Source organism: Neolamprologus multifasciatus, chromosome 11 (genome assembly GCF_963576455.1).
Source record: "Neolamprologus multifasciatus chromosome 11, fNeoMul1.2, whole genome shotgun sequence".
Taxonomy (NCBI): Eukaryota; Metazoa; Chordata; class Actinopteri; order Cichliformes; family Cichlidae; genus Neolamprologus; species Neolamprologus multifasciatus.
Window position 1 is genome coordinate 2,971,433 of NC_140449.1, and position 24,955 is coordinate 2,996,387.

At 41.9% G+C, this 24,955-nt stretch overlaps 1 protein-coding gene and 1 long non-coding RNA gene across 3 annotated transcripts; one reads left to right on the forward strand and one right to left on the reverse strand.

Moving 5' to 3' along the window:
* Nucleotides 1–185: 185 nt before the first annotated feature.
* Nucleotides 186–13,040, reverse strand: popdc3 (popeye domain cAMP effector 3). 2 transcript variants are annotated; one of them, XM_085177903.1, is made up of 3 exons: nucleotides 12,451–13,040; nucleotides 6,177–6,285; nucleotides 186–1,485 (listed from the first exon to the last, which is right to left on the reverse strand). In XM_085177903.1, the coding sequence occupies exons 1-3, from the start codon at nucleotides 12,954–12,956 to the stop codon at nucleotides 1,207–1,209; spliced, it is 894 nt and encodes a 297-aa protein (XP_085034029.1). In that variant the 5' UTR covers nucleotides 12,957–13,040; the 3' UTR covers nucleotides 186–1,206. The 2 variants fall into 2 exon arrangements, with proteins under 2 accessions (XP_085034029.1, XP_085034030.1); XM_085177904.1 differs by lacking the exon at nucleotides 186–1,485 and adding an exon at nucleotides 1,523–5,440 and having other exon boundaries at nucleotides 12,451–13,016.
* A 5,087-nt stretch (nucleotides 13,041–18,127) lies between these two features.
* On the forward strand, nucleotides 18,128–20,073 carry LOC146507600 (uncharacterized). The gene is made up of 3 exons (XR_014876806.1): nucleotides 18,128–18,619; nucleotides 18,902–18,947; nucleotides 19,024–20,073. It is a non-coding gene; the product is annotated as an uncharacterized LOC146507600 (long non-coding RNA).
* Nucleotides 20,074–24,955: the final 4,882 nt, after the last annotated feature.

A 24,955-nucleotide genomic window follows, 5' to 3' on the forward strand; every position in this document is an offset into this window, starting at 1 on the left:
AGGTTATCTTTCAGCACAAGTTCTTAAGAAAATTTACTTCTTCTCTCCAAAATCGTCAGAATTGCTCGGATCATCCTCCTCTTCTCCTCAATGGGTCCAATCACACAACACGACCCTCTGTTCATACTTTATTATTACTCTTATATGTAACTTTTTCAATTCGCATTACAAACACAAGCAGTGAGACTGCAACAGAACTGAAGGACTCTGCTGGGTGTGTGGATCTTTGTCGAAGCGTTGGGTTGACAAACCCGCAGTAACTTCACTTTCAGAGGCTGAAATTATATTTATACATTAAACTTCCTAACATACTGACTCCTGCAAGTATTTTGACAACATGAACTCCAGACTCATGTACTTAGAAAACTGATTACGTTTGTGTTTGGCATCTACACAGTAAAATCATTTATTGTCACACATTTGCACAGTGTACCACTGACAACACATATTGATCTAATCTGTCAATATCATATGAATTTAAGACGTCTGCTGCACCTGTAAGACAAAACAATAAAAACAAGCAGCGCCTAAAAGAAAAAAATGGAAACACAAACCAGCAATCTTGTGTTTTCTGTGTTTTGTCTGAGTATGTGCGTTTGTCACAAAATGTCCTTAATAATGAGAGTGAAAAGTCTCAAAGATCAGGACCCCGGCGCCCAGCAACCCCCCAAAACCCAGAAAGAATTTATTCCTTTTAGTTGCTGTCCAGGCCTGGTCAGTGCATCCTTCTTAAAAATGTCCACGATTGTTGACTTGCCACTCTTAAAGTTGTTCCTCTCTGACGGGCTTCTGTTGGCTTTGCAGCCTGATGATGTCATCATTCATCTGTGTCTCTTTGCATTAACTCTCCAAACTTCAACACGGTTTAGATCTGCTACATTTTTACTGTCCATGATTTAATTTACTGTTCATTCTCTTTGCGCCGCTATAACTGTATAAAAGTGTGTATAAGTCGTATAATGCAATCATTTTGCTAAACCCCTTAAAATAAAGATAAATTCTGCACTTCTAACAGATCCTGATCGTTTGATTTAAAATCCGAAGCAAGTTTCCAAAGTTTCATTGCCCCATAAATGATGGCCCTATGAGTAACAACACTGCAGACTGTTTTCGTGCTCAGGTATGCGGTCCACCTGTCTGCAAACATGTCTGCAGCCTGACTCACACTGACTTCCACGCATTGCGTGAATGTGCATGTGAGTATGTTTACGGAGCCCCCCTGCGCTGCACCGGCACTTGCAGATGGTCATCAGCCCGTTCTATTTCAGTCCCCGGCATGTGAGGGTAACATGGTAAGCGGAGATCGTAGCGGTGTCCGTATCTGTCGAAAGTCTTGTCACTGAGTGAATACAGCTTTTCTGCTATGTCATTGCGTACAACCAGGGCAAAGATCTTGGCTATGTAGCGATGCTTAGCAAAGAGCAGGTAGAGCTTTTTCCTCCTCCACGCCACGTACCGGCAGGGGTTCTCAGCACGCAGCGTCACCTGAGAATAAACCACAAAACAAGTTCAACTTTGTTTAACCTCAATACAACATTGTTGTTGTTTTTCTGCATGATAAAGAAAAAGCTGTTCATCACAAGTCTTTGGAATTAAATTGTAACAAATAAATGTGCAAAATTACAGAAAAGTCCAAAACGTATGCTTGTGCTTGTTAGTGGTGAGCAGCAGATCAAACAAGAACCATAAAAGGCTTTAAGCACATTCAGGCCTGTGAGACTCGTTTAGACACTGAGCCTCACTCACCCCCGTTCTGTTAGCCGTCAGGGCTGGGGGGCTGAGAGGAGGTGCTGGCCGTCGGATTGGAGTCTGGGGTGCGGGGCCTCCCTGCTACTGCAGATAAGGAGGTGGTCTGCTTTCCTCCTATAGAGTATGTTTGGGGAGTGTGATTGTGTGTACAGTAGGGATGGGTATTGATAAGAGTTTCACGATTCCGATTCCATTTTTGATTCTGTTTAACGATTCGATTCTTTATCGATTCTTTTATAAAAAGGAGAACACTAAGGTCGATTAGCTTAGAACTTTGTTTTATATCTTCTCTTTGAACAAGATAGAAATTTAGGAGTAACATGGCCTTACAAACCCAACAGTGAGATTGTAAAAGATCCAGCCTACAGCTCTTCAATGGGGTGTCACAGGGTCCCCAGGAAAAAACTTGTAAATGTAAAATAATAAAATAAATATTCTTCTGTAGCAATAACAAAGTATAACATAAATTATTCTGTAGCAATAACACAAGAATATCCAGTAATGTCCCTGCCTACAATTAAACACATTCACTTACTGAAAATCATCTGCTGTGGCAAACGGGTGCAAGCCTTTGACCACAAACTGAGTCACTGCTCGCTGACATTCGTCTATCCCGGCCTGAAAGGAGACGCTACGGTAGACTGCAGCGAGAACTGCCAGCATCTGAGCCAGACTCTGTCTGTCTCTCTCATCATGGTCACCTAAATGCACAGTAATGGCAGGTTTGTAATAAGGCAGACGCTCCACAACGTGGTGACGTCATTCGGGGCGACTGGAATCGATAAGGGAATCGTTTACAAAAATGGCAAACAATTCCAAGGAATAGAAATAGTGGGAACCGGTTCTCAACAAGAACCGGTTTTCGATACCCATCCCTAGTGTACAGTGCCTATTTGTGTCCGTCTCCACGTCGGGTGTATAATTCCCTTGAAGCACAGGCAGATGCAAGTGGTTTTCTGAGGTTCTTCTGAGGTTTCCTTTACCCGTTTAACCGTGTGTAGTTAAAGTCCTCTTAACATAACTTATAATTAAAAAAACATTCTTTCTGCGCACTTACAGGTGTTTTCTCCTTCTGTCTACCCAAAGAGGAAACTAGCGCAACTTGTAAGCAAGCTTGAATTTCAAAATAAAAGCACCAAAACGTTGACTAAAGTAAATTGTCAAATAGTAAATTTGACTAAATAAAATAACAAACAAAGTAATGTACAGCTTAAACAATTTACAATGATGACACGGATCTTGACAAGATAAAGAAATAATCCAAATTATATACAATGTCATCATGCCAACAGCTACAGGGTGAGTGCCGAGTATTTGGTTGTGTATATGGGGGTGGGAATGCACGTTTGTGTCCGCGTGCGCCTGTTCGTCTGTGTCTATATGTCAGGTCGGGTCTTAGACTCCACCTCTCTGGGAACATCTCAGGCTCTCTGAGGTGTGGAGGCCTATCTCCCCTCACCACACTCCCTGCCAGTGGCCGATGCCTTCAGACGTTGGTGTGTTGGTGGTTCTTGGTGTCTGCGGCTGGGCGCTCATGTATGTACCGGCTCACTCCTGGTGGCCGATTGGTGGGGCCTGGCGCCTGTGGCCTGGCTGGGCCCCTTCCGGGGGGTGGGTGCCCTCAGGCCTCTGGGCCTGAGGCTCGGTCCTCTCTGGCACAGCTAGCTGCCAGCACAGCCAGCGGGCACGTCACAGCAACCCCCTCTGGTCTCTGCTCCGTGGCTGCTGGGTGACCTCTCCTTTGGGGCTCTCAGTTGGCTAACTTTCCTCCGTGATCCCTTAATCTCAGCCTCTAGTGTCCTTCTCCATGCAGGACACTGCTCCATGTGTTTTGTGGACTTGTAAAAGGCATTCGACCATGTCCGTCTGAGGGTCCTGTGGGGGGTGCTCCGGGAGTATGGGGTGTTTAGCCCATTGTGACGGGCTATTCAATCCTTATACAACCATTGCAAGAGCTTGGTTCGCATTGCCGGCAACAAGTCAGACTCGTTCCTGCTGGGTGATGGGCTCCGCCATGGCTGCCCTTTGTCACTGATTCTGTTCGTAAATTTTATGGACAGGATTTCTAGGCGCAGCCAAGTGGTGGAAGGCTTTCAGCTGGGTGGTCTCAGAATTTCATCTCTGCTTTTCGCGGATGTTGTGGTTCTGTTGGCTTCATCGGGTGAAGGCCTCCAGCTGGCACTGGAACGGTTCACAGCCAAATGTGAAGCGGTGGGAATGAGAGTCAGCACTTCCAAATCTGAGGCCATGGTCCTCAGCCGGAAAAGGGTGGAGTGCCCACTCCCAGTCAGGGACAAGTTCCTGACCCGAGTGGAAGAATTTAAGTATCTCAGGGTCGTGTTCACGAGTGACGGGAGAAGGGAGCGGGAGATCAACAGACGGTGGTGCGGCTGCAGTGATGCGGACGCTGTACCAGTCCGTCGTGGTGAAGAGAGAGTTGAGCGTAAAAGCGAAGCTCTCAATTTACCGGTCGATCTACGTCCCTCACCTATGGTCACGAGCTGTGGGTAGTGACCGGCAGAAATGAGCTTCCTCCAAAGAGTGGCTGGCCTCTCCCTTAGAGAGCTCCCTCCAGCTGGAGGAGGTGGCTGGGGACAGGGAGGTCTGGGCTTTTCTGCTTAGGCTGCTGCCCCCGCAACCCTGCACCGGATAGGCGGAAGAAGATGGATGGATTTGATTCCGATTCACAAGTTCCCAATTTGATTCAATCACAGATTTGATTCGATTCAATTTTTTCTCAGGCAGTCAGAAACACAATTCTTTTATCATTTATCAGTACATGTGCATATTTTTATATCTACGTATAAAAACAAAGCTGACACTTGTAGGACTTCATCAGAGGAGCCTTAGTGTCAAAGTAACTGAGAATAAAACACAGAAGAACATGAAGGAGATTTTCCTGGCCGGAGTTTTTTATAGCAGATAACCTTAAAATATTCTGCAGTAGATCAACAACTGAAGAAAATAAGCTTTATTAGAGACACAGCCAAGCGTTATGCAATTTGGCATAACTTTAAAAAGTTAAAATTTCTTCTGTATTGAACAGCAGAAATGAGGCTTTCTTGTCAGAGGTCGTTTAAACCCCCAAAAAAACAGCAGCTGACAGCGCTGTACGTAGACTGGTGCGTAATAAGCAAGCAAATAATCAGAAAACAGATTTGAGATGGGAAACTGTCCTTGAAGTACTCTGAGAGAGAGAGAGAGCTGTGCATGAAGTGTGATTTTTATCATGTGGAAACAAAACAGCCAAAGTCAGAGTAAATTAATGATGATATTTATTTGTTTGTTAAGCATAGTTTGGATTTTCCTTTGCTGCTGGTTCAGTGAATTTTGGTCAGAGTGATGAAACCTGCAGCACCAGAATCTGTGAGGTGTCGGCTTTCAGCCCCGACGGCTGTGGACGTGGGGTGACGACACACGCTTTGTGTTTACATCTTTGTGCAGAATCCGTTTACCTGCTCGCATTTGCTGTTTTAGCTGTTTGGTGGTTGTTAAAGTAGTTTTGTGAGCTTTAACATGAGATTCTGATATCCATCCATCCATCCATCCATCCATTCGCTTCCGCTTATCCTTTTCAGGGTCGCGGGGGGCGCTGGAGCCTATCCCAGCTGTCATAGGGCGAGAGGCGGGGTACACCCTGGACAGGTCGCCAGTCTGTCGCAGGGCCAACACACAGGAGATTCTGGCATTTCTGGCAAAATAATTTATATTTAAAAATCGATTCAGGATTTAAGGAATCGATATCACTTTATTAAAGCTAAAATCAATTTTAATCAGAAAATCAATGTTTTAAACCAGCGGTCTCCAACCTTTTTTGCGCCACGGACCGGTTTATGCCCGACAATATTTTGACAGACCGGCCTTTAATGTGTCGCGGATAAATACAACAAAATAAAAATAGTACCGGTAATTTATTCATAACACACGTGAAAAGACCCAGGAAAACCGAGTAAACGATAAAAACGATAACAAAATAACGCTGAAAACCAATAAAAACCCTGAAAACTATACATTTCACACCTGAGCCTCAACTCTCGCAGCCCGGGGTTTGGGGACCGCTGTTTTAAACCCACACCCAGCCATAACCAAGTGGCCAAGTATGTATGTAGTAAGTAAACATCTGTGCCGAAAATGGGCTGGAAGTCCTGAGGTTAAAATAGGAGACGCCCACTAAGGTGGTGGAGAATGACCGAGCTAAGATCCTGTGGGACTTCCAGATACAGACGGACAAAATGTTGGTGGCTAACCAAGCGGACATAGTGGTGGTAGACAAGCAGAAGAAGACGGCCGTAGGGATCGATGTATTGATAAGCCTGTTGGAGCCATCCTCCTTATGTATTCGTGGATGTGTGATTTGTGCATCACACACTCACACACAGACACACACACAGTATTTAATGTGTAGCTTGGATTACAACAAAATGAACCTGGAATGCGCCCTCCTCTGATGGTTGCAGAGAGTCCCATTCTGGTGAATCCAGAAACTGGAAAGGGTAGATGTAATGCAGGAACTCTCCATTAACTGTCACACGGATTCTGTAGGACAATGGAGCAAGAGTTGATTTTAATAGGTCAAGTTCACAACAGTAGACACTGAAGATAAAGTTAATTATTAACTAAAACAACCTAAAACATTCTGTAATGGTAGTGTTGTACTACTACATAAGTGTGCAACATCAGGGTGATCAGGCAACCACATGCCCCCAGGACATTTTAATATCAGAAATAAACTTTTTTTTTTGAATACTTGCAATGAAATTTCAATGAAAACGGTTCAACTATGGACCAATCGTTTGCTGCCTCCTCTACACGGATGACATTGAGCTGTATGCCAGGAGTAAACAAGAACATGGGAGTGCCATTCAGACCAGAGAGGTGTAGTAAGATGGTAACAAAGAGGGAAGGTAGTAAGAACTGAGTTAAATGCACAACCAGACGACCACATTGCAGGACAGCTACAAATGCCTCACAATCCCACAGGCAAATGGGACCATGGACTACGAAAGCTGCAACCACCAAATACCTGCAGAGTAAGGCAAGTCCCGAGGAGTCAGCTGGGCATGGATGTTGATCCAAGCAATTGACACCTAGGCCCTGCCGGGCGTCAGATACCCTGCTGGGATAATAGCCAGGCCACAACTGATGGTATGTTTAGTGAATACCTAAGGCAACAGAAAGAAGAGGAACCATGATGGAAGGACAGGCCCCTGCACGGCAAAGCTGCACTGAAAGACAGCCACACTAACTATGGCAGCTCAGAAACAAGCTCTGAGTGCACCATAACCAAGTGGTTGGTATAGTATATAAAAATATCTGTGCTAAGTATAGCACGGAAATTCCAAGGTCACGGCTCCTACGGAGGTTGAGAATGACCAAGCGAAGATCTTGTGGGACTTCCAGACAGATGAACAGGAAGTGATGTCGCTATATCAAGTGATGGTGACATCAAGAAGAAAAAAGATGAGAAGCTGGAGAAATAACAAGGATGAGAGAGGAGCTAGAGAAGAGGTAGAAGGTGGTTCGTTGTGGCAATCGCAGCACAGTGACACACAAACTGGGCACCAACAGATGTGTGTTCAATTACTGTAACTATTAGCATTTATATTGTTCTTTCCTTTATTTTGACACTTAAGATTAAAATTCCTTACACATTTTCACCTTACACCCATTCCTATTTCCCCTGGTCCAATGATTGTCCTGCTGTCTGTGCTCTTATCGTGGAGATGTCTTGTTCACTTGTTATCCTGTTTTTCATAAATAAAAGAAAGAAAATGTAAAATTCTGATAATTCCCCAGCAAGTTCTGAATTGACCTTTTCCCTCTCCGATTTCTAAACTTAGCACAAAAAGTAAGGAACTTTGTGTTTGGTATTTCTTTGTTGTAACAATGCTTCTCGGTGATACATCTTATACTCTTTATTTCCTCTTAAATTGTGCCATATTTGTAATGAAAATGCATCTTTGGGTTGAGCAGCAGAAGATGGGAAGTTCAAAACAGACATTTGACACTGTGTCGAGCTTCCCGAGTGCAGATGAACACTGCTCTGAAACGTGGTTAAAAACACCCAAATCACGTGACCACGACTAAATGAGGCTTTGGTGCCCCAGTTTTGACAGGTGGTGTACCTGCAGAGTGGCACACTGAGCTGTAAAATCATTAAAATATCCCAATAAATCGCGTCTGACAAAATGAAACAGGCAACAGACAATTTTTAGCTCCGACTCTGTCTGTTCTCCAAGTTTTCTACTTTCAACAGAAAATGTCATTTGCAGCATTAAGTGACGTCATCCTCAAAATTTAAAAAATATATACATACATATACATATATATACAGACACACACACACATATATATATAATAATTATATATATATATATATATATATATATATATATATATATATATATATATATATATATATATATATATATATATATATATATATATATCGACATGTTTTGTGAACAACTCAAAATCAACATTTTGACTATTACACTGTAGGGCTGTTCGATATAACGATATATATCGGATGACGATATAAAAACGTCTATCGTTTCATTTTACGCTATCGTTTGTTTCGTGGTGTCACAAAATAAACTGTTTACGACAATATTTTTTCATGTTTTGATGTCACTGTAGTTATTATTAATTTCTTAAAGTTCTCTCTTTCTCTTATATTTAATATAACCACACTACGGACGGACAAGCGGATGTTTTTATGCGTTGTCGTTAGCAACAACAGCAGTAAAATCCCTCGTGTCCGCTTATTTATTTTCCACATAAACCTTTCACAATAAAGCTCAAGATCCTGTTAAAACTTTTCAAAATAAACTGAATCACGTGAAAGAGTATGCAGAGAGTTTACAGATGAGAAATAAATATATTTATATAATATTTATATCGTTATCGGGACGATAGATGTCTTATATCGGGATATGAGATTTTGGTCATATCGCACAGCCCTATCACACCGCACTATAAACTCACAAATTCACTGCTGCATATATAGATGAGAAGTCACTTGCATGCAGGCAGCTTAAAATAATAGTAGCCTGGAGCATACAGCCCCCTTCCTGATTTCCTATTTTTTGTATGTTTGTCACAATTAAATGTTTTAGAGGATCAAACTATTTTAAATATTAGAGCAGGCTTAAAACACAAAAAGCAGTTTCTAAATGAAGGTGTTTATTATTGAAGGGAAAACAAATCCAAATCTCCAAGGCTCATAAGTACCCATAAATCTAAAAACTGGTTGGGCCACCCTCAGCAGCAACAACTGCTCTCAAGTGTTGGCGATAACTGGCAATGAGTCTTTCACTGGAGGCTTTTCAAGCATAAACTGCCTTTTAAATGTCACAGCATCTCAATCAGATTCAGTTTTATTTACACAACGCCAAATCACAACAACAGTCACCTCAAGGTGCTTTATATTGTAAGGTCAACCCTACAATAATACATGCAGAGAAAACCCAACAATCATATGACCCCCTATGAGCAGCACTTTGGTGACAGTGGGAAGGAAAAACTCCCTTTTAACAGGAAGAAACCTCCAGCAGAACCAGGCTCAGGGAGGGGCGGGGCCATCTGCTGTGATTGGTTGGGGTGAGAGAAGGAAGACAGGATAAAGACATGCTGTGGAAGAGAGAGATTAATAACAGGTCAGGACTTTGAATAGTCCACTCAAGTCTTCATCTAGTTTTTCTTAAGCCAGAGGTGGACTTGCTGTTGTGTTTTGGATCATTTTCCTGCTGCAGAACCCAAGTGTGCTTCAGCGTGAGATCACAAACCGGACCGGACACTCTCCTTCGTGATATTTTGGTAGAAAAATTCATGGTTCCAAGTCTTCCAGGTCCTGAGGCAGCAAAACAGCCCCAGATCATCCCACTGCCACCACCATATTTTACTGTTGGTTAATTTCATAATGGTGTTTTTTTTAGTTTAAGATCTGGTAACTACAAAGCCCACATTATATAATTTGCTTCCAACCATTCAGTAATTGAGGACTGTTCCTTTTCTGAAAAGCTGTTAGTTTTATGGCAGATGTAACGGCACTCAAACATCCAAACAGTTGAATCAGTCCACAGAATACTTTCACAGATGTCTTGGGGTCATCAAGATGTTTGTTTTGGCAAATGTGAGACAAGCCTTTGTGTTCTTTTGGGTCAGCAATGGTTTTTGTTCGGTGAACTCTCCCATGGATCCTGTTTTTGCCCCATCTCTAAATCATGAACTCTGACCTTAACTGAGGAATGTGTAGCCTGTGGTTCTTTAATGCTGTTCTGGGTTCTTCTGTCACCTCCTGGATGAGACTTCAACATGCTCTTGGAGTCATTTTGGGAAGGCTGGTCACTCCTGGGAAGGCTAATCACTGTTCCATGTTTTCTCCATTTGTGTATAATGGCTCTCGCTGTGTTTCACTGGAGTCCCGAGCCTTGGAAATGCCTTTGTAACACTTAACATACTGATGGATATCAGTGACTTTTTCTCAAGTTTTTCTTTAGATGGCATGATGTGTTCCTTCTTGAGATCTTCTAGCCTTCCTAAACTTTGTCTAACAGGTTCTGTTTAAGTGATTTCTTGATTCAACAGATCTTCCAGTGATCAGGCCTGAGTGTGTTTAGTGAAACGCAGCTCTCCAAAAAAAAAAAAAAGTGGTTAATCACAGTTAATCAATGATTTACCAAGAGGGGCAATTACCTTTCCACACAGGACCAGGTAGGTTTGGATAACTTTTCTAATCAATGAAATCATCATTTAAAAAGTGCATTTTATATTTATTTGGGTTATCTTTGTCTCATATCAATTGATGATCTGAACCATGCAAGTGTGACAAATATGCAAAACACTAGGAAATCAGGAAGTGGGCAAACACTTTTTCACACCACACTAAGTCATTTTGTTTAAAAACAAAGTGAAGCCACAGAGAAATGCTGTGACCAAACTAACATACATGAACCACCCCGTCTCCATTCAGTGCAGTGGACACATTTGTGAGCCTGTTACCTTCGATGACCTTTTAGCCTCTCAAAGGCTACGTTCACACTGCAGGCAAAAGCGCATCAAATCCGATTTTTTGACCCTATGTGACCATCTATCCGATCATGGTGTGACAGTGTGAACGGCACAAATCCGATATTTTCAAATCTGATCTGAGTCACTTTCGTATGTGCTACTGAATCCGATACATATCTGATGTTTCAGAAAGCTGCTGTTTGATGGTCATGTCACATTAAATCTTTTACGTCACTGACACAAGACAGACGCCAATTATCAGCGCCGGAGAAGACATCGCGAACGCTTCCTGTCCATCCAGTGAAACTGTTGGGAAGACAACGTTGGAGAAACGTGAACATTTTATTTGTTCTGTATAATCTGCAGACTGACAGAAATCTGCAACTATCCTTTGAAGCAGCGCTCCTCTAAAACAGCAATAAGGATCATTATTAGGTTATTTACATTATTATGTAAATAACAAAATAACTTAAAGCAAAAATTGGGAAACATGAAGTCTGAAGTCTTTATATTAAGGACCATCAGTCAAACAATACTGTTGGTCTGGGTCTAAACAGAGCGCGTTGTGTGTGACGTCTTCTTTTGCGCATGCGGCTGCTTTGAGCGTTCACACTAGAGCGCGTTTGCTGTCGCATTTTATTTGTAGTGTGAACGAGCAGACAAAAAAATCTGATTTGATCAAAAAATCTGAATTGAGCATCAAGACCTGCAGAGTGAACGCAGCCAAAAAGAGAGCTGCTCTCTCAGTGATGCAGAACTTCATAGAACTTGCCTTTTAGCGTCTGGACTCAGAGACGTGTGAGCAGAGCTGTTTCACACACTGAGGTTAATTATGGAGTTCCACAGGGTTCTGTGCTGGGACCAATTCTACTTCCTTCCATCATAGTAACATCCAAAATTTGTGATGGTGTTCTGCCTCACTTTCTCAGAACAAATATCTGAAAATGTAAGTTCACAGGCAGCTTCCACTGCCTCAGAGCGCTCTACTACATATATTACACATATTCTAATACTTGTAAAACTGATTTCATGATCAATTCTGCAATGTGTGTTTGTGCACTAGGCTACATTTTGTACAAACTATTACTCCAGTACATTTTTAGCTACAAAAGTAATAAAAACTGATGAAAATGTATTGACTTTACATGAAAATACTAATAGACTAATCATTAAGGTAATCAGTCACCTAATGCGAAAAACATGTAACTGTTCAATAAGCTGCTGTCCATAGATGAGTGAAAAGCAAATCATTACAGTGTAATCTATTCAGCCTTTACTCCCCAAGGACACGTGGTTATGAAAAGCACGTTTAAATCTAGGCTCTTTAAAGCTATACTCATTTACCATGTGCTCATTTGGACACACGGAGCTGTTGTGGTTAAAGCCTGGTCAAACAAACAAACAAACAAAGCTTTGCTGTCAAAGCTGCAAAGATCCCTCAGGTAAAGAGTGAACTAGAAATGCAGATCACAATAATGAAGCCTTTTAGCTCATGAGCCAGTCTGGATCAGTCCCAGTAACCCTGACCCAGTTAAACATTTGGAGTCTGTCAGTGAGACTTTCACACGACAAAGAGTATCTAGAAAACAACCCTTTGTTTTAATACCAACAGGACATGACTGCGCTAAACTCTGTGTTGGGGTGTACCGTGTTTGACACTGAGCTGTGCAAGCGTGTGTGCGCAATCACCTCCCGCAGAGCAGCACTGACAGCTTGTCAATAGCGGTTTTTCCTTCTACGGCGAAGCAGCGGTCCTTGTCTAAAGTTTGCACTTCCCCGTCACAGCAGGCCACTATCTTCCCAAAATGGGACAATGACACTCCGAGTCTTTTAAACATGCAGCTATACAGCTCCTGGAAGTCCTTGTCAAACGAAAAGCTCCTCAGCCTGTATGACATATGCAGGACTTGTACCAGACACACCGCGAAGATCGCCAAACTCCACAGGAAAGAGTCCGTGGTGCAGGAGTCCGACCACGACCAGAGAGTGGAGCAGAAGAAGCCCAGAGTGAGGAGGATGAACAGGTAGAAGAGTCCGTAAAAGCCGCTGCCCCCCATGAAGCCAAGGAACAGAAAGATGTTAGCGAGATGGAACACCGACCCTTCCGCGCCCTCTTTCCACTCTTTACACAGCGGGTAGGCGGACTCCTCCGGCGCCACCGTGAAATTCACGCTTTCGAAGTCGGGCGGCTCCATACTGCATACAGCGACTCGACCCGCAGCACACTCACCACAGCCTCGCTCCGTGCCACCAGAGCGGCTAGAAAAACGCTGACACCTCGGCCCATCACTCATAGGTGGAACGCAGAAACAACCAATCAAATCGCTACGTTGTATCCAATGAAAAAAAGAGTTTTTACGGAACCGTCAGAGCGCGGGTTCGAGTCCAGGTGCGCACAAAGCTCGTGTTACGTTATTAAAGGATAAACACCAGTTTTTACTTACTGTAGATAACAGTTGCTTTGTGATTTTGTTTGATTCTCCTGTTTATTTGTAAATTATTATTATACAGTGTTACAGCCCAATCATTTGAGATGATACACACCACAAGTAATCATAGGTTATGTGTTTGCTGTTCTTATGTTAAAACAGGTTTCCAGGGCTGGTTCTGTCCTGTTTTAGTTATTTTTCAAAATAGTTTTAGTTTATTTCAGTTTTTGTGAGTCTGGAATGTCAACAATTACATACACATCCCAGTTTTAATGCAAAGTCACAAAAAGCTGTGATACAGATATATTCTGATGATATAGAAAATTAAGCTTATGCATTAGTTAAATTAGGACAGTATTTAGAAACCCATTTGAAGGCTTCCTCGCTCTTCGGCTGCTAGTTTGTGTCTTTCAGACACTGTGTCATGCAGCCCACCTCCTCCTCAGTCTCCTAACTCCTTTCACTGCTGGAGTGATGGGTCTTCTGTGATGTTCTGTTCTTTCTTCTATGATTGGTCATTATAGTTAATTGCCAGATGGCTTATGTTGCAAAATCAATCAATGTAGAGCAGTGTCACAAACCACGGAGGCCCCAGAGAAGTGCAATCAAACGATGAGTTTATTAACACACAGGAGAAAACATCAGCATATGTCTTCTGACAAAAATACATGTTGAGAACACTTATAAAGCAGTGGGGTACACGCCCCCCCATGGCGTCAATCACAGATTAAAATAGGTTAAAGACATTAGTCACAGTTAATGGTACATCTTGTACATCTTTAATGGCTATAAACAGACATAGAACTTCTCTTTTCTATAACAGCTTCCATACAAGGTAATAAACTTCAAGCCCTCAGGGTCTCTGCGGCTAATTATTGACTCTGGTCATCTGTTGCCAAGTAGAGTAAAATACAGTTAGAAGCTAAATGAGTTAAGGCCTCAGGCCTGACACATTCCTAGATTATATGTGTATTGTAAGCATGCATGCAATCATCCTTCTATGTTCTAGTTTCCCTCAGCATGGATCACCTGGACAGTCACGCCAATGAAGCTTAAGACCCTTAATGAACCGAACATCAACTCGAAATAAGCACAAATATGCAACGTGTACGAAATACTCTTGGCTGTACCTGTAATAAAAGTTAACATAATGAAAGGATCCTCAAATGAACATCTTCAATAAACAACTTTAATACAATATCAATACTGTGAGAAATATTATTAGATGAAATAATGCTGTAAAGAATGTTATCAATGCAATTATAATGATGCAGATTATATGGCAGCAATAAAAGAATTTCTGTATCTCCACACTTTCTTTATTTTTGTCTTTAATAAATCATGTTTGGTATTTCCACACAATCTCTCCTTATTGAATTATTTTGTAGATAATCTAAGTGTAGAAAAAATATCACTGAATGAAGGGTTAAAAAAAGTAGGTGATAAGAATTCAATTTTAATCACAAACCTGCATTCACTGACAAAAATCAAAGCATGAAAAACAGTTATTAACAAGAAAAAACAAAGAAAAACACCTTTAACCACTGGTGGACACCCGAGGCATCACTTTAAAATAACAAACAGAACACACATGCAGACACACACCAAGGCTGTGGTGTGACACTGAGGAGATACAACTGCTTAAAATCTGCTTCATGCATCTGTTAATCTGATTTGACTGACACCAACAAGACGTTTAAGACATTTTACAAGGGGCCACTTGCCCCTCCCTTCCTTCCCTCCCCATCTCCAGCTGCCTCCCTCCTCCCGCTCCACCACATGCAGGGCCTTGGGGTAAAAGTGTGTCACCAGGGTGCAGGGGAGGCGCCGTCCCCCCCGCCCGTTCCCTTCTGGCTTCCTGTGCCTCAACTTTATCCCACAACTTAGACATTCACATTACTCACACTCTCATAACACAAACATATAGGATCTTGGGGTGGGCACGCTACACGGCATCCAGATGACCATCATGTTGTACGACCTCACCCCTGGCGTCGTTGCCCCCCTCTCAATTTTAAATACACGTAGACATTGAGGGCTATCAGGAGGGGCTATGCGCTTACCTGCTGCTCTCTGGCAGGTCCATGCCCTCCTGGGTTTTAAATGCACCTTAGAACTTTGAACCAAAGAACCTTGAGTCGACCAGTTGGATGGAAAGCTTCAGTTCATCGCGAGGTTTCATCTCAGCATCACTACGTTAGCGCTTTGCTTCTATGGCTGTGTCCCAATTCAGGGTGTGCAGCCTCAACGATCCTCAAGGGCCGCGTACTCGAAGACCGCTGAGGCAGAAGTGCGAGGCTTGTGAAATGGGACGGTCTAGCCTCCGCCCAGGTTGCCTAGCAACCATGATACTAACAGCTGGAAACGTTTCATACAGCTTTGTTTGACAGAAATGAAGGAGAAAATCTTTTGTTCATTTGTTTCTACATGAGCGTTGATCATTCTCTGATTAAGCTCAGCTATTGAACGGCGTATATTTTAAAGTAAAGGCTTTAAAACCAAGTTAGTACAAACGTCACTAATGTCACATGACTTTGCCAACATGTGGCCAACAGTAATGTTTTAATGTTCTTCGTTATTAAACATTTGCACATAAATAAGTGACATCATATTCAGTACTTACTTAAAGTTTACTCTTCGGGCGCAAAATTATCCACACCCACCGCCGCGCTATGCATTCTGGGATATGTTGGGCCACGAAGTCTACACCGCCACGTCCTTAAAATTCAGGGATTTCGAGCAGCCTTTGAATTGGGACAGCCTTCGTCGCGTCGCTGTGACGTAATCGGCCTTAAAGGCTGCAGACCCTGAATTGGGACACAGCCTGTGTCTCGTCGTCCCCAATTGGTTCCAGCTGTCATGCCACCTGTTCCTCGTTCCCTCATGTTCCAGTTTGTGTATTTATAGTGTGTGTTATCTCATGCTTGTTGCTGGTTCATCTGTGTTGTTTCCCCCGAGTCTCCCTGCGTCTGTTTAAAGGTTTCTGGTTTATTTTTCTTAGTTTTTCCAGTTTAGGTATTCTTAGGTTCTGCACATGCATCCTCACTGCTGTTTGTACCGTCACTGTTAAAATAAAGCTCACTCGCAACAAAAGCTGTGCTTGCATCAAGGGGCTTTCTCACACACCACATGTCTGCCATCACAGCTGCTCTGTGCGCTCTGGGTGAAGTCGTCTCCCATCTTAAGCCCTCTATGTGTCACCTCGACACTCTCCCCTCTCGCCTTTCCAAACAAGTCTTTGACACTATTGGACCTAATTTTTTAACCATTATTAAACCTCCCTTCTAATGCGAACCATCCCAGCTGATCTTAAGCATGCTACAGTGCACCCATCTCTCAGCAAAACAAATCTTCATGCAACAGCTCTCTAAAATTTTAGACCAATCTCTAAGCTCCCCTTCCTGCCCCAAATCCTCAAAAAATTATCTTCCTTCAGCTCCAGACTTTTCTGGAAATGAACGACACATGTCAGTCTGGTTTCAAAGCATTACTGATCAGCCGGGCTCTGCTCTCTCGACTTCAGCTTGTTCAGGGTGCTGCAGCCTGACTCTTGACAGCCACTTGTAAACACGACCATCTTTCTCCAGTCTTGGCTCGTTTGCATTGGCTTCCTGTATGTTATAGAATTGATTTAAAGATTTTATTCCTTGTTTTTAAGTCTCTAAATGGATTAGCTCTGTCATACCTCTCTGATCTGTTAACTAAAAATACTCCAATTAGGACTCTTAGGTCAGCTGATGAGTTACTTCTGATTGTTCCTAAAACCCAGAGGAGACCGGGCCTTTGTGAACGCTGCACTGTGGAACAGTCTGCCTCTTCAAATGAGTGTCTCTTCAACACTCAACAGCTTTAAAACCCGTCTGAAAACACAGTTTTTTTTACTGTTTACTGTGTACAACACTTTGATCCACCTGTGTTGCTTTTAAATGTGCTTATAAATAAATTGATTGATTGAATGAAACTGTGCAGGTGGCTGCAGCAGATTATTAAACAGAATATGTGACAGCAATCGTTCCTTTGTAAAAAAAACAAAAACAAAAACATGCAGCTGCTAGATGCTTTTCTATATGTCAGGCAAGTGATCCCAGATTCTTCAGAATTGTGTGATATAATATGATGTGAGGGAAATGAATGACACTCCTCCTTTGGTGATGATATTGTAAGTAAGGTTATTTATTGAGCGCTTTTTGTAGACGGGCAGTCACAAAGCGCTGAACACAAAGGTTAAAATAAAGAAAACATTAAGTAATAAAATTCAAATTCAAAACAATTCAAAAGTGTTGATTAACAGAAGGCCTTTTAAACAAAAATGTTTTTAACTGCTTTTTAAAGGAGTCAACCAAACGTAGTTGTGGAGGTAAACTGTTCCTTGGTCAACACGTTCTCACTCCCACAGCGTAACATTTTACGCTAGGTGACAAATCGTCAACATATTACGTTTTCGGCTACCCACCACGTTCCTAAATGACGACCTCGGAAAAATGAGGAAATATGAGAACCGTATGGACTCTATCCACACATGTTCGCTCTTTTTCTTCAAATCGCTTAGAAACACGCTATTTAACATCATTACAGTCATGGATAAGGTCAGGAAAAAGGTTATGGTTAGGGCTAGGGATAAGGTTGGGTTTAGGGCTGGAACGTCTATTACCGCGGGAGCGTCATTGCACTGGATTTCAGCCATAACCCGCCGCGTACCATAAGAACGCCGAAGGTCTCCTTTTGCGTTCCTCAGGAACGCCGCGGGACGTGACAAAACGTCGGCATGTTACGCCTACAACAGACTGAAAGGCTCCGCCCCCTTTTGTCTTCAGTTGTGTAACAACCAACAAACTCTGAGTCTGTGAGCGGAGACAACGAGCAGCAGTGTGTTTTATAAGAAGCTTGGATAAATAAACATTTAGTGCTCTACTTGTTAAAACAAGAATTTTAAAACAAATTCTAAAATCTATTGGGAGCCAATGTAAATATAAAATGGGAGTAATGTGAGAACTCTTGCTAGAACATGTTAGTAGCCTGGCCGCTGCGTTTTGTATAGCTTGGAGGCGAGAAAGAGATGATTTATCCAAGCTGGTAAACAGGGAATTACAATAACCTGAACACGATGACACAAATGCATGAACAATTGGTGCAATATATAAATGAGTTAATCACTTATTCTCCTTCTAAGCAGCCACAAAAGCACCATTGAAATACCTGCTGAGAAATTTCACAAAGGGAGCCTCTCCAAATTACAATGTGCTTTGAGAAAGCCAGCTATCAGGCTGACTGACAGTCGGACACGTGATCAGGTCTCTGTAAAAAGGATTGCAGTGATTTCTGGCATGACTTCCAGAGTATGGCTGGGTAAGTGGATACCCACCCAGGCTGAGCGAGGGGCTCCACTGTTAGCAATGATACACAGGAGGGGGACTGACTGAAATAGACTGGTGAGCAAACAAAAGCTTTCACTGACTTTACAAACTGCATTAAGTGTGCCTGTTAACACTGGAGTGTGAGTAAATGTTAGAATGTAAGGTAAAACTGCTCAGGTGTAGATAATGAGTAGTAGTAGTAAACAGACTTATGAATGTTCAAAATTAAGTCGAATGTGCTATATAAGTACCAGTTCATAAACCATCCATTTGCCAACTCCAGGATCATGATGACAAACTATTTATTCAGACAGTGGATGGAAAATGTTCATACATGACGTGTGTTTTATTGCACAGGGTAGGGCTGTTCCCGTGTTCCATGACCAGGACATCGTGATTTGAGGTATGACTTATGGATTTGATTCAATTGTATTTTATTTATACAGCCCCAAATCAGAACAAAGCACTTTATATTGCAGAGAAAACTCCAACAATCATATGACCCCCTATGAGCAGCACTTTGGCGACAGTGGGAAGGAAAAACTCCCTTTTAACAGGAAGAAACCTCCAGCAGAACCAGGCTCAGGGAGGGGCGGGGCCATCTGCTGTGATTGGTTGGGGTGAGAGAAGGAAGACAGGATAAAGACATGCTGTGGAAGAGAGACAGAGATTAATAACAGATATGATTCAATGCAGAGAGGTCTGTTAACACATAGTGAGTGAAGAAGAAACACCCAGTGCATCATGGGAATCCCCCAGCAGCCTACACCAATCAAGAGCACCTGGCTGCAGCCACTGGGGAGCGCCATATTGTGACCTCCACAGTAACCGGAAACACGTAACTTCAGTTAAATCGACTTTGACAGCGAAAACTAAAATGTGTTTTTGTTACTATTGATGCTGATGAGAAATAAACATGATTCTAAATGTTTTTAACACTCTGGGTTTGTTTAAAAAAAATTGCCATCCCTTCAGCTTGTTTGTTGCCAAAAGTGTCCATGTTTTATTTGTTTTATTTTTTTGCTACTTTTCCTTTTGGCTCTCGGAGGAGGCGGTCGCCCTTTTTCTCCTCTCCCTTATCTTCCCTGCTTAGTTCTTATGTCCTTGTCTTGTCTTGTGTTTCCCTGGAACAGTCTCTCACAGTCTGTTTCTAAAACCTAAAGAGAATTGTGGATTTGATCAACTGGTCTCTGAATGTTATTGACACCCTTTAACGAGAAGTCTGGGCTCGGGAGAGACCGAGTGCCCTGGAGGGACTTTCCCTGCTGGATACACGATGGACGGGTGGCAGACATGGAGGATCGTGTGCCTGGCGGGACTGTCGATCGAGGACGCTGAAGATATCTACCTATTCTGAACCATGATAACAGGGTTCTGGCTGATCGGAGCTGGCTTGGCCCTGACTTATCGGAGAATTAAGAAAGCGGAACCAGCTGTTCAAACACCCCCAAGGCTGCCCGCTGGGATTGAAATGATGGGACGAGGCGCGGCTTCTCAGAACGGGCTCATTGAGTGCAGCATGGTTAAGATCTTGGAGCAGCTTACAGCTGCTGTGAATACTCAGAATAACACCTCTGAACGTATATTGGGATTAGGGCTGGGTTTTTATAATCGATTTATCGATTAAAATCGATTCTGGCTTGGATTACGTAAAATCGATTCATTAAAATCCTGAATCGATTTTTTAATATAAATTTATTTTGCCCGAAATGCCAGAATCTCTGGTGAAATCTCACAAAATTTCAACAACCACCAAACAGCTAAGACAGTAAATGAGAGCAGGAACACGGATTCTGCACAAAGACTTAAACACACAGCGCAGCCCGCGGATCAGAATCAGTTAGATGTCGAATTTCTCACAGTCGGGGCTGAAAGCCGACAGCTGGCTGATTCTGATCTGTCGGCGGGTCTGCGCTTTGTGTTCACCTCCTTTATGCGCTGATTCTAAAGCTGTTAGTTTATCTCTCTCCAAACAATATTGACCGAACCAGCAGCAAAAGAAGATCCAAACTAGGCTTCACAAAAACATCGTCATGTATTCACTCTGACTTTTGCTGTTTTGCTTCGACCACGATGCACAGCTCTCTCTCTCTCTCTCTCTCTCTGTACGGTTTTCTGCATTATTCGCTTGCTTGTTACGCACAAGACTACCGTTGTTTACAGGCTGTCGGCCGACTTTTTTTTTTTTCTGTTTTATATACTTCCGAAAAGAAAACCTAATTTCTGCCGTTCAATGCTGAACAAATGTAAACTTTTTAAAATTATGCAAAATGCAAAATGCTTAGCCGTGTCTCTAATAAAACCGCTGTAACTTCAGAGGTAATGTTCATATGTTGATTAATGGTTTTCTTTCGTTTTTGATGTACTGCAGAATATTTTTATAAAATCACAGAACAGGAAAATCACCTTCATGTGTTTCTGTGTTTTATCTTCAGCTACTTTGACACAAAGGCCTCTGCTGTGACGCTCACACCTTTGATAAAGTCTTGCGTGTGTCAGCTTCCTTTTTATAGATACAAAAATATGTAAATGTACTGATCTGAATTATAATATTTCTGACTGTCAAAATTTCCCAGATTCAAATCGAAGCGAATCGAATCGAATCGAATTAAATCGAATCGTGGATCGAATCGATTCTGGACCTTGTGAATCGGAATTGAATCGATTCTAAAAATCAGTGACGATACCCAGCCCTAATTGGGATACATCAAGGAAAAATCCACTCAGAACAACACCTCTGAGCAGAAGTTGGATTACATCTTGGAAAAAGCTGACTGCGGTTGTGAGGTCTCAGAATCTGCTCTTTGAGCAAAAGAATGACAAGACCACGGAAATGAAGGTTAATAACATCATGGGGAAGCTCGCGGTTCTCCAACAGGAGATTGAGAGACCAGTGTCGGAGTGTTAAAGATAGAGATGGACCGATCCGATATTACGTATCGGTATCGGTCCGATACTGACCCAAATTACTGGATCGGATATCGGCGAGAAATAAAAAATGTAATCCGATCCATTAAATATCAAAAAAGCACCTCACAAAACTTGCTACTCGGCTCATAACCGTAGCACGTAGCAGCAGTGTGCATCACGTGATAGAGCCCCTGTGTGTATTTGTAGCCTTGCTAGCAAACCAGCATTTCATCTATGAGGACGTTTTCCCAGAGAGAAGTAAAGCAAGTGTGTAAGTTCATCTCTGAATGTCTGTAAAGCATTCCCACGTTAAGCTTAACAACCATACCTGGAGCGACTGCCTCTCTCTCTCTCTCTCTCTCTCTCTCTCTCCTGCTGCTTCAATCGTGAAACAGCTTAATGATCAGCTGATCGGCTTTTCTGTCGCGAGTCCGTCTCTCTTCTTAGTTTTTGGCCCACTTCTCACCAGAAAGAGGAAACCAGCGGCTGAACAACAGCAGCACGTTTAAGCTTGATAAGCTGTTGTTAGAATTTATTTAATATTATTTCTACACCAGGATCTTTTTCTAGCTGACGGCTGGTAATTGTGCAGGGGCGGATCTAGCAAAGTTTAGCCAGGGGGGCCGATAGGGCATGAACAGGGAAAAGGGGGCACAAAGACATACTTTTCTTTCTTATTCTCATTTAAAATGTCGAGCTTTTAATAAATAATTATCTGACTCTTACACCCAAAGTTTTAATCTTGTGTAAAATATATAGAAGTCCATTACTGTATATAGTAACTGTTAAGTCTAATATACCCTAGTAAGCTGTAGTACTTTTTCCTTTGGGAAGATACCATCTGTGCAGTCTGCAATTCTGTTGAAGAAAGATGTTGAATCTATTTAATTATTCTTGAAAAATAATTTATTTTTGTGCATTTTCCCCCTGCATCAAATTAAATTTGATTACATCGATTAAGCATCATGAGGTGGAGGGTGGTTCCCTATTTTTTATTTTTTTTGCTAGGAGTTTGCAACCCTATTAGTTAGGTTGCTTAAAATTTCTTCTAAGTACTCTTTAAAATACCAGAATAGGGAGGATGGAGCAGGTTTAACTTTATTAGATTGATCAGTTTTGCTGAACTATGACATATTTTGGACGCAGTGTATTTTTTACATACAGGTATAACAGAATAGCTTTAGTGTTGTTATTTATTTAAACTTGAGTATAAACTTATACAAAATGCAGCAAGATATTAAAAAAACGTTTTGTTGATTAAAAAACACACTATATCGGATTCATATCGGTATCGGCAGATATCCAAATTTATGATATCATAAATTTGGATCATGATGACAGTCGAACATTGCAGCGGTCCCAGATCAGATGTACTCACTGGAACTCTTTCCCATGTTGCTGTCTGTGTTTATTGTGCTATGGTGTGTTGATATCTGTGCACTCCTGTATTATCCTTCTGTGTTACACATTTCGACGGGTTTTTTTTTCCTCGCTACCCAGCCTGACCTGTCTCCCCAATGTGATGTTTGTGTATTGTATGTACGGTCGGCAAGGTCTGTCATCTCGGTTGTGGGCAAAAGACCTGCAACTGACAAATAAAGGCTATCTCATCATCTCATCAAGTTTTTTTCATAAATATAAAATAGTCATTACTTTTTACATTTTTAATCCTTCAAGCACCTTTTTTTGGTACAATGCACTTGTTTGAAGACAACCTCAAAACTCACCATATCAGCAGTGCTGCTGGAAATTATTGTACAGTGGTCCCTCGCTATAACACGGTTTACCTTTCGCGGACTCGCTGTTTCGCTGATTTTTTATTTTTTAATTTACAGCACATTGTGTTGTGCGTTCTGATTGCTGTAGACCATTGTCAATCAATGTAGTGGCGTGTCTCCTGTACAGCAGCGGTCCCCAACACCCGGGCCGTGAGAGCTGAGGCTCGGGTGTGAAATGTATGGTTTTCTGAGGTTTTATCGTTAATTTAGCTTCCCTGGGTCTTTTCCCGTGTTGTAGTCGTGTGTCCTATTTTGAAAGAACTATTTATGCGTTTCCGTAGCGACCAGAGAGCATTAAGAAGCAGAGAGGAGGATGTTACTCTCAATGTTGTTGGCGCATTTCAGGAGGGCGCTGCTAATAAAGTTACACAATTACACAGTGAATTCACGTTTATTATTATTTATTATTATTTACAAAATACCACATTTTTAGTCTTGGTCGTATCATTTTATTTTGTTGTATTTATCCGCGACATCTTAAAGGCCGGTCCATGAAAATATTGTCTGACATTAAACTGGTCCGTGGAGCAAAAAAGGTTGGGGAGCGCTGCTCAGAATGCGTTTAGCTTGTCGAATTTATATAAATCTTCAATCCTTAGCAGTGTAACTGAAGTGCTGTACTGTATGTTTGTAAGTTCTCTCCCCGACAAACACAACAATGCCGACGAAACGTTTTGCGGGTGCCTTTGGTTTCATTCTATAATAGGGGAAACTGGGGATAGTTGTAACGTGGGTCAGTTGTAACTTCCAATTTCTCCAATCAGGGCTAAGTTTCAAATGATGTGACTCATCCTGTGCATGCCCAATTCAGAACTGCTATCACATGTGAAAAATCAGCACATTTTTTCAAACACAGACAATTTTACATGAAAAAAAGTAATTTTTATGCCAAAAATTAAGTTTTTCTACTTTATTTCAATTTCTAATAGCATTATCTGCTTTGCAGTTAAACTCATCAAACTTAAATTGTGTTATTTGTATGTCTATGGGGATATAGTCTGTGTAGGTCTTTAGTGCTAATGTTTTAGCCGTTGGCTGTAATGTTAGCTAGTTCATGGCTATAGGAGTCTGGGTCAGTTGTAACAGCAACAGTCTGGGTCAGTTGTAACAATAATGCAGATGTTACTACTTACCACACTATCACTTTAACTTATATTAAACAAGTTGGGGCAACGACATCAGCAGAGAGGTTCACTGGTCGCTTTTGTATATGCGGTTAATGCTATTGGCAACAGAATTCCTCCACTGTTTGTGTTCCCACACATACATTATGCAGACCAGTGTGTCAGAGATGGACCAGTAGGAAGTACTGGTAGTGGAAATAAATCAGGATGGGTGCAAGAAACAGATTTCCTCATCTTTCTGAAGCACTTTGCAAACCACACCAAGGTAAGCTATGAAAAAAAGTAATAGAATTGCGATGCTGGTGAACAACTACATTTTTTCAGCTTCATTGTTATGTTCAAAATTGGTGCAAGAGTTGTAGGTTATAATGCCCACTGAGCCAATGAGGCCAAACTCAAGGAAGACCAACCAAAATTAATGAAATATTCAGTTGCAGAAAATTCCATAATTTGTCTTTTTTGGGGGGTTGGTATATGTTCAAAAGCTAGATTTCTGCACTCTGTCACACACACACACAGCTACATAAATGGCTCTAAGTGCATTCATGTGTTGAATAAACAAAGATTACATGTTAATGTTTTGTTAGTACCCTTATTTC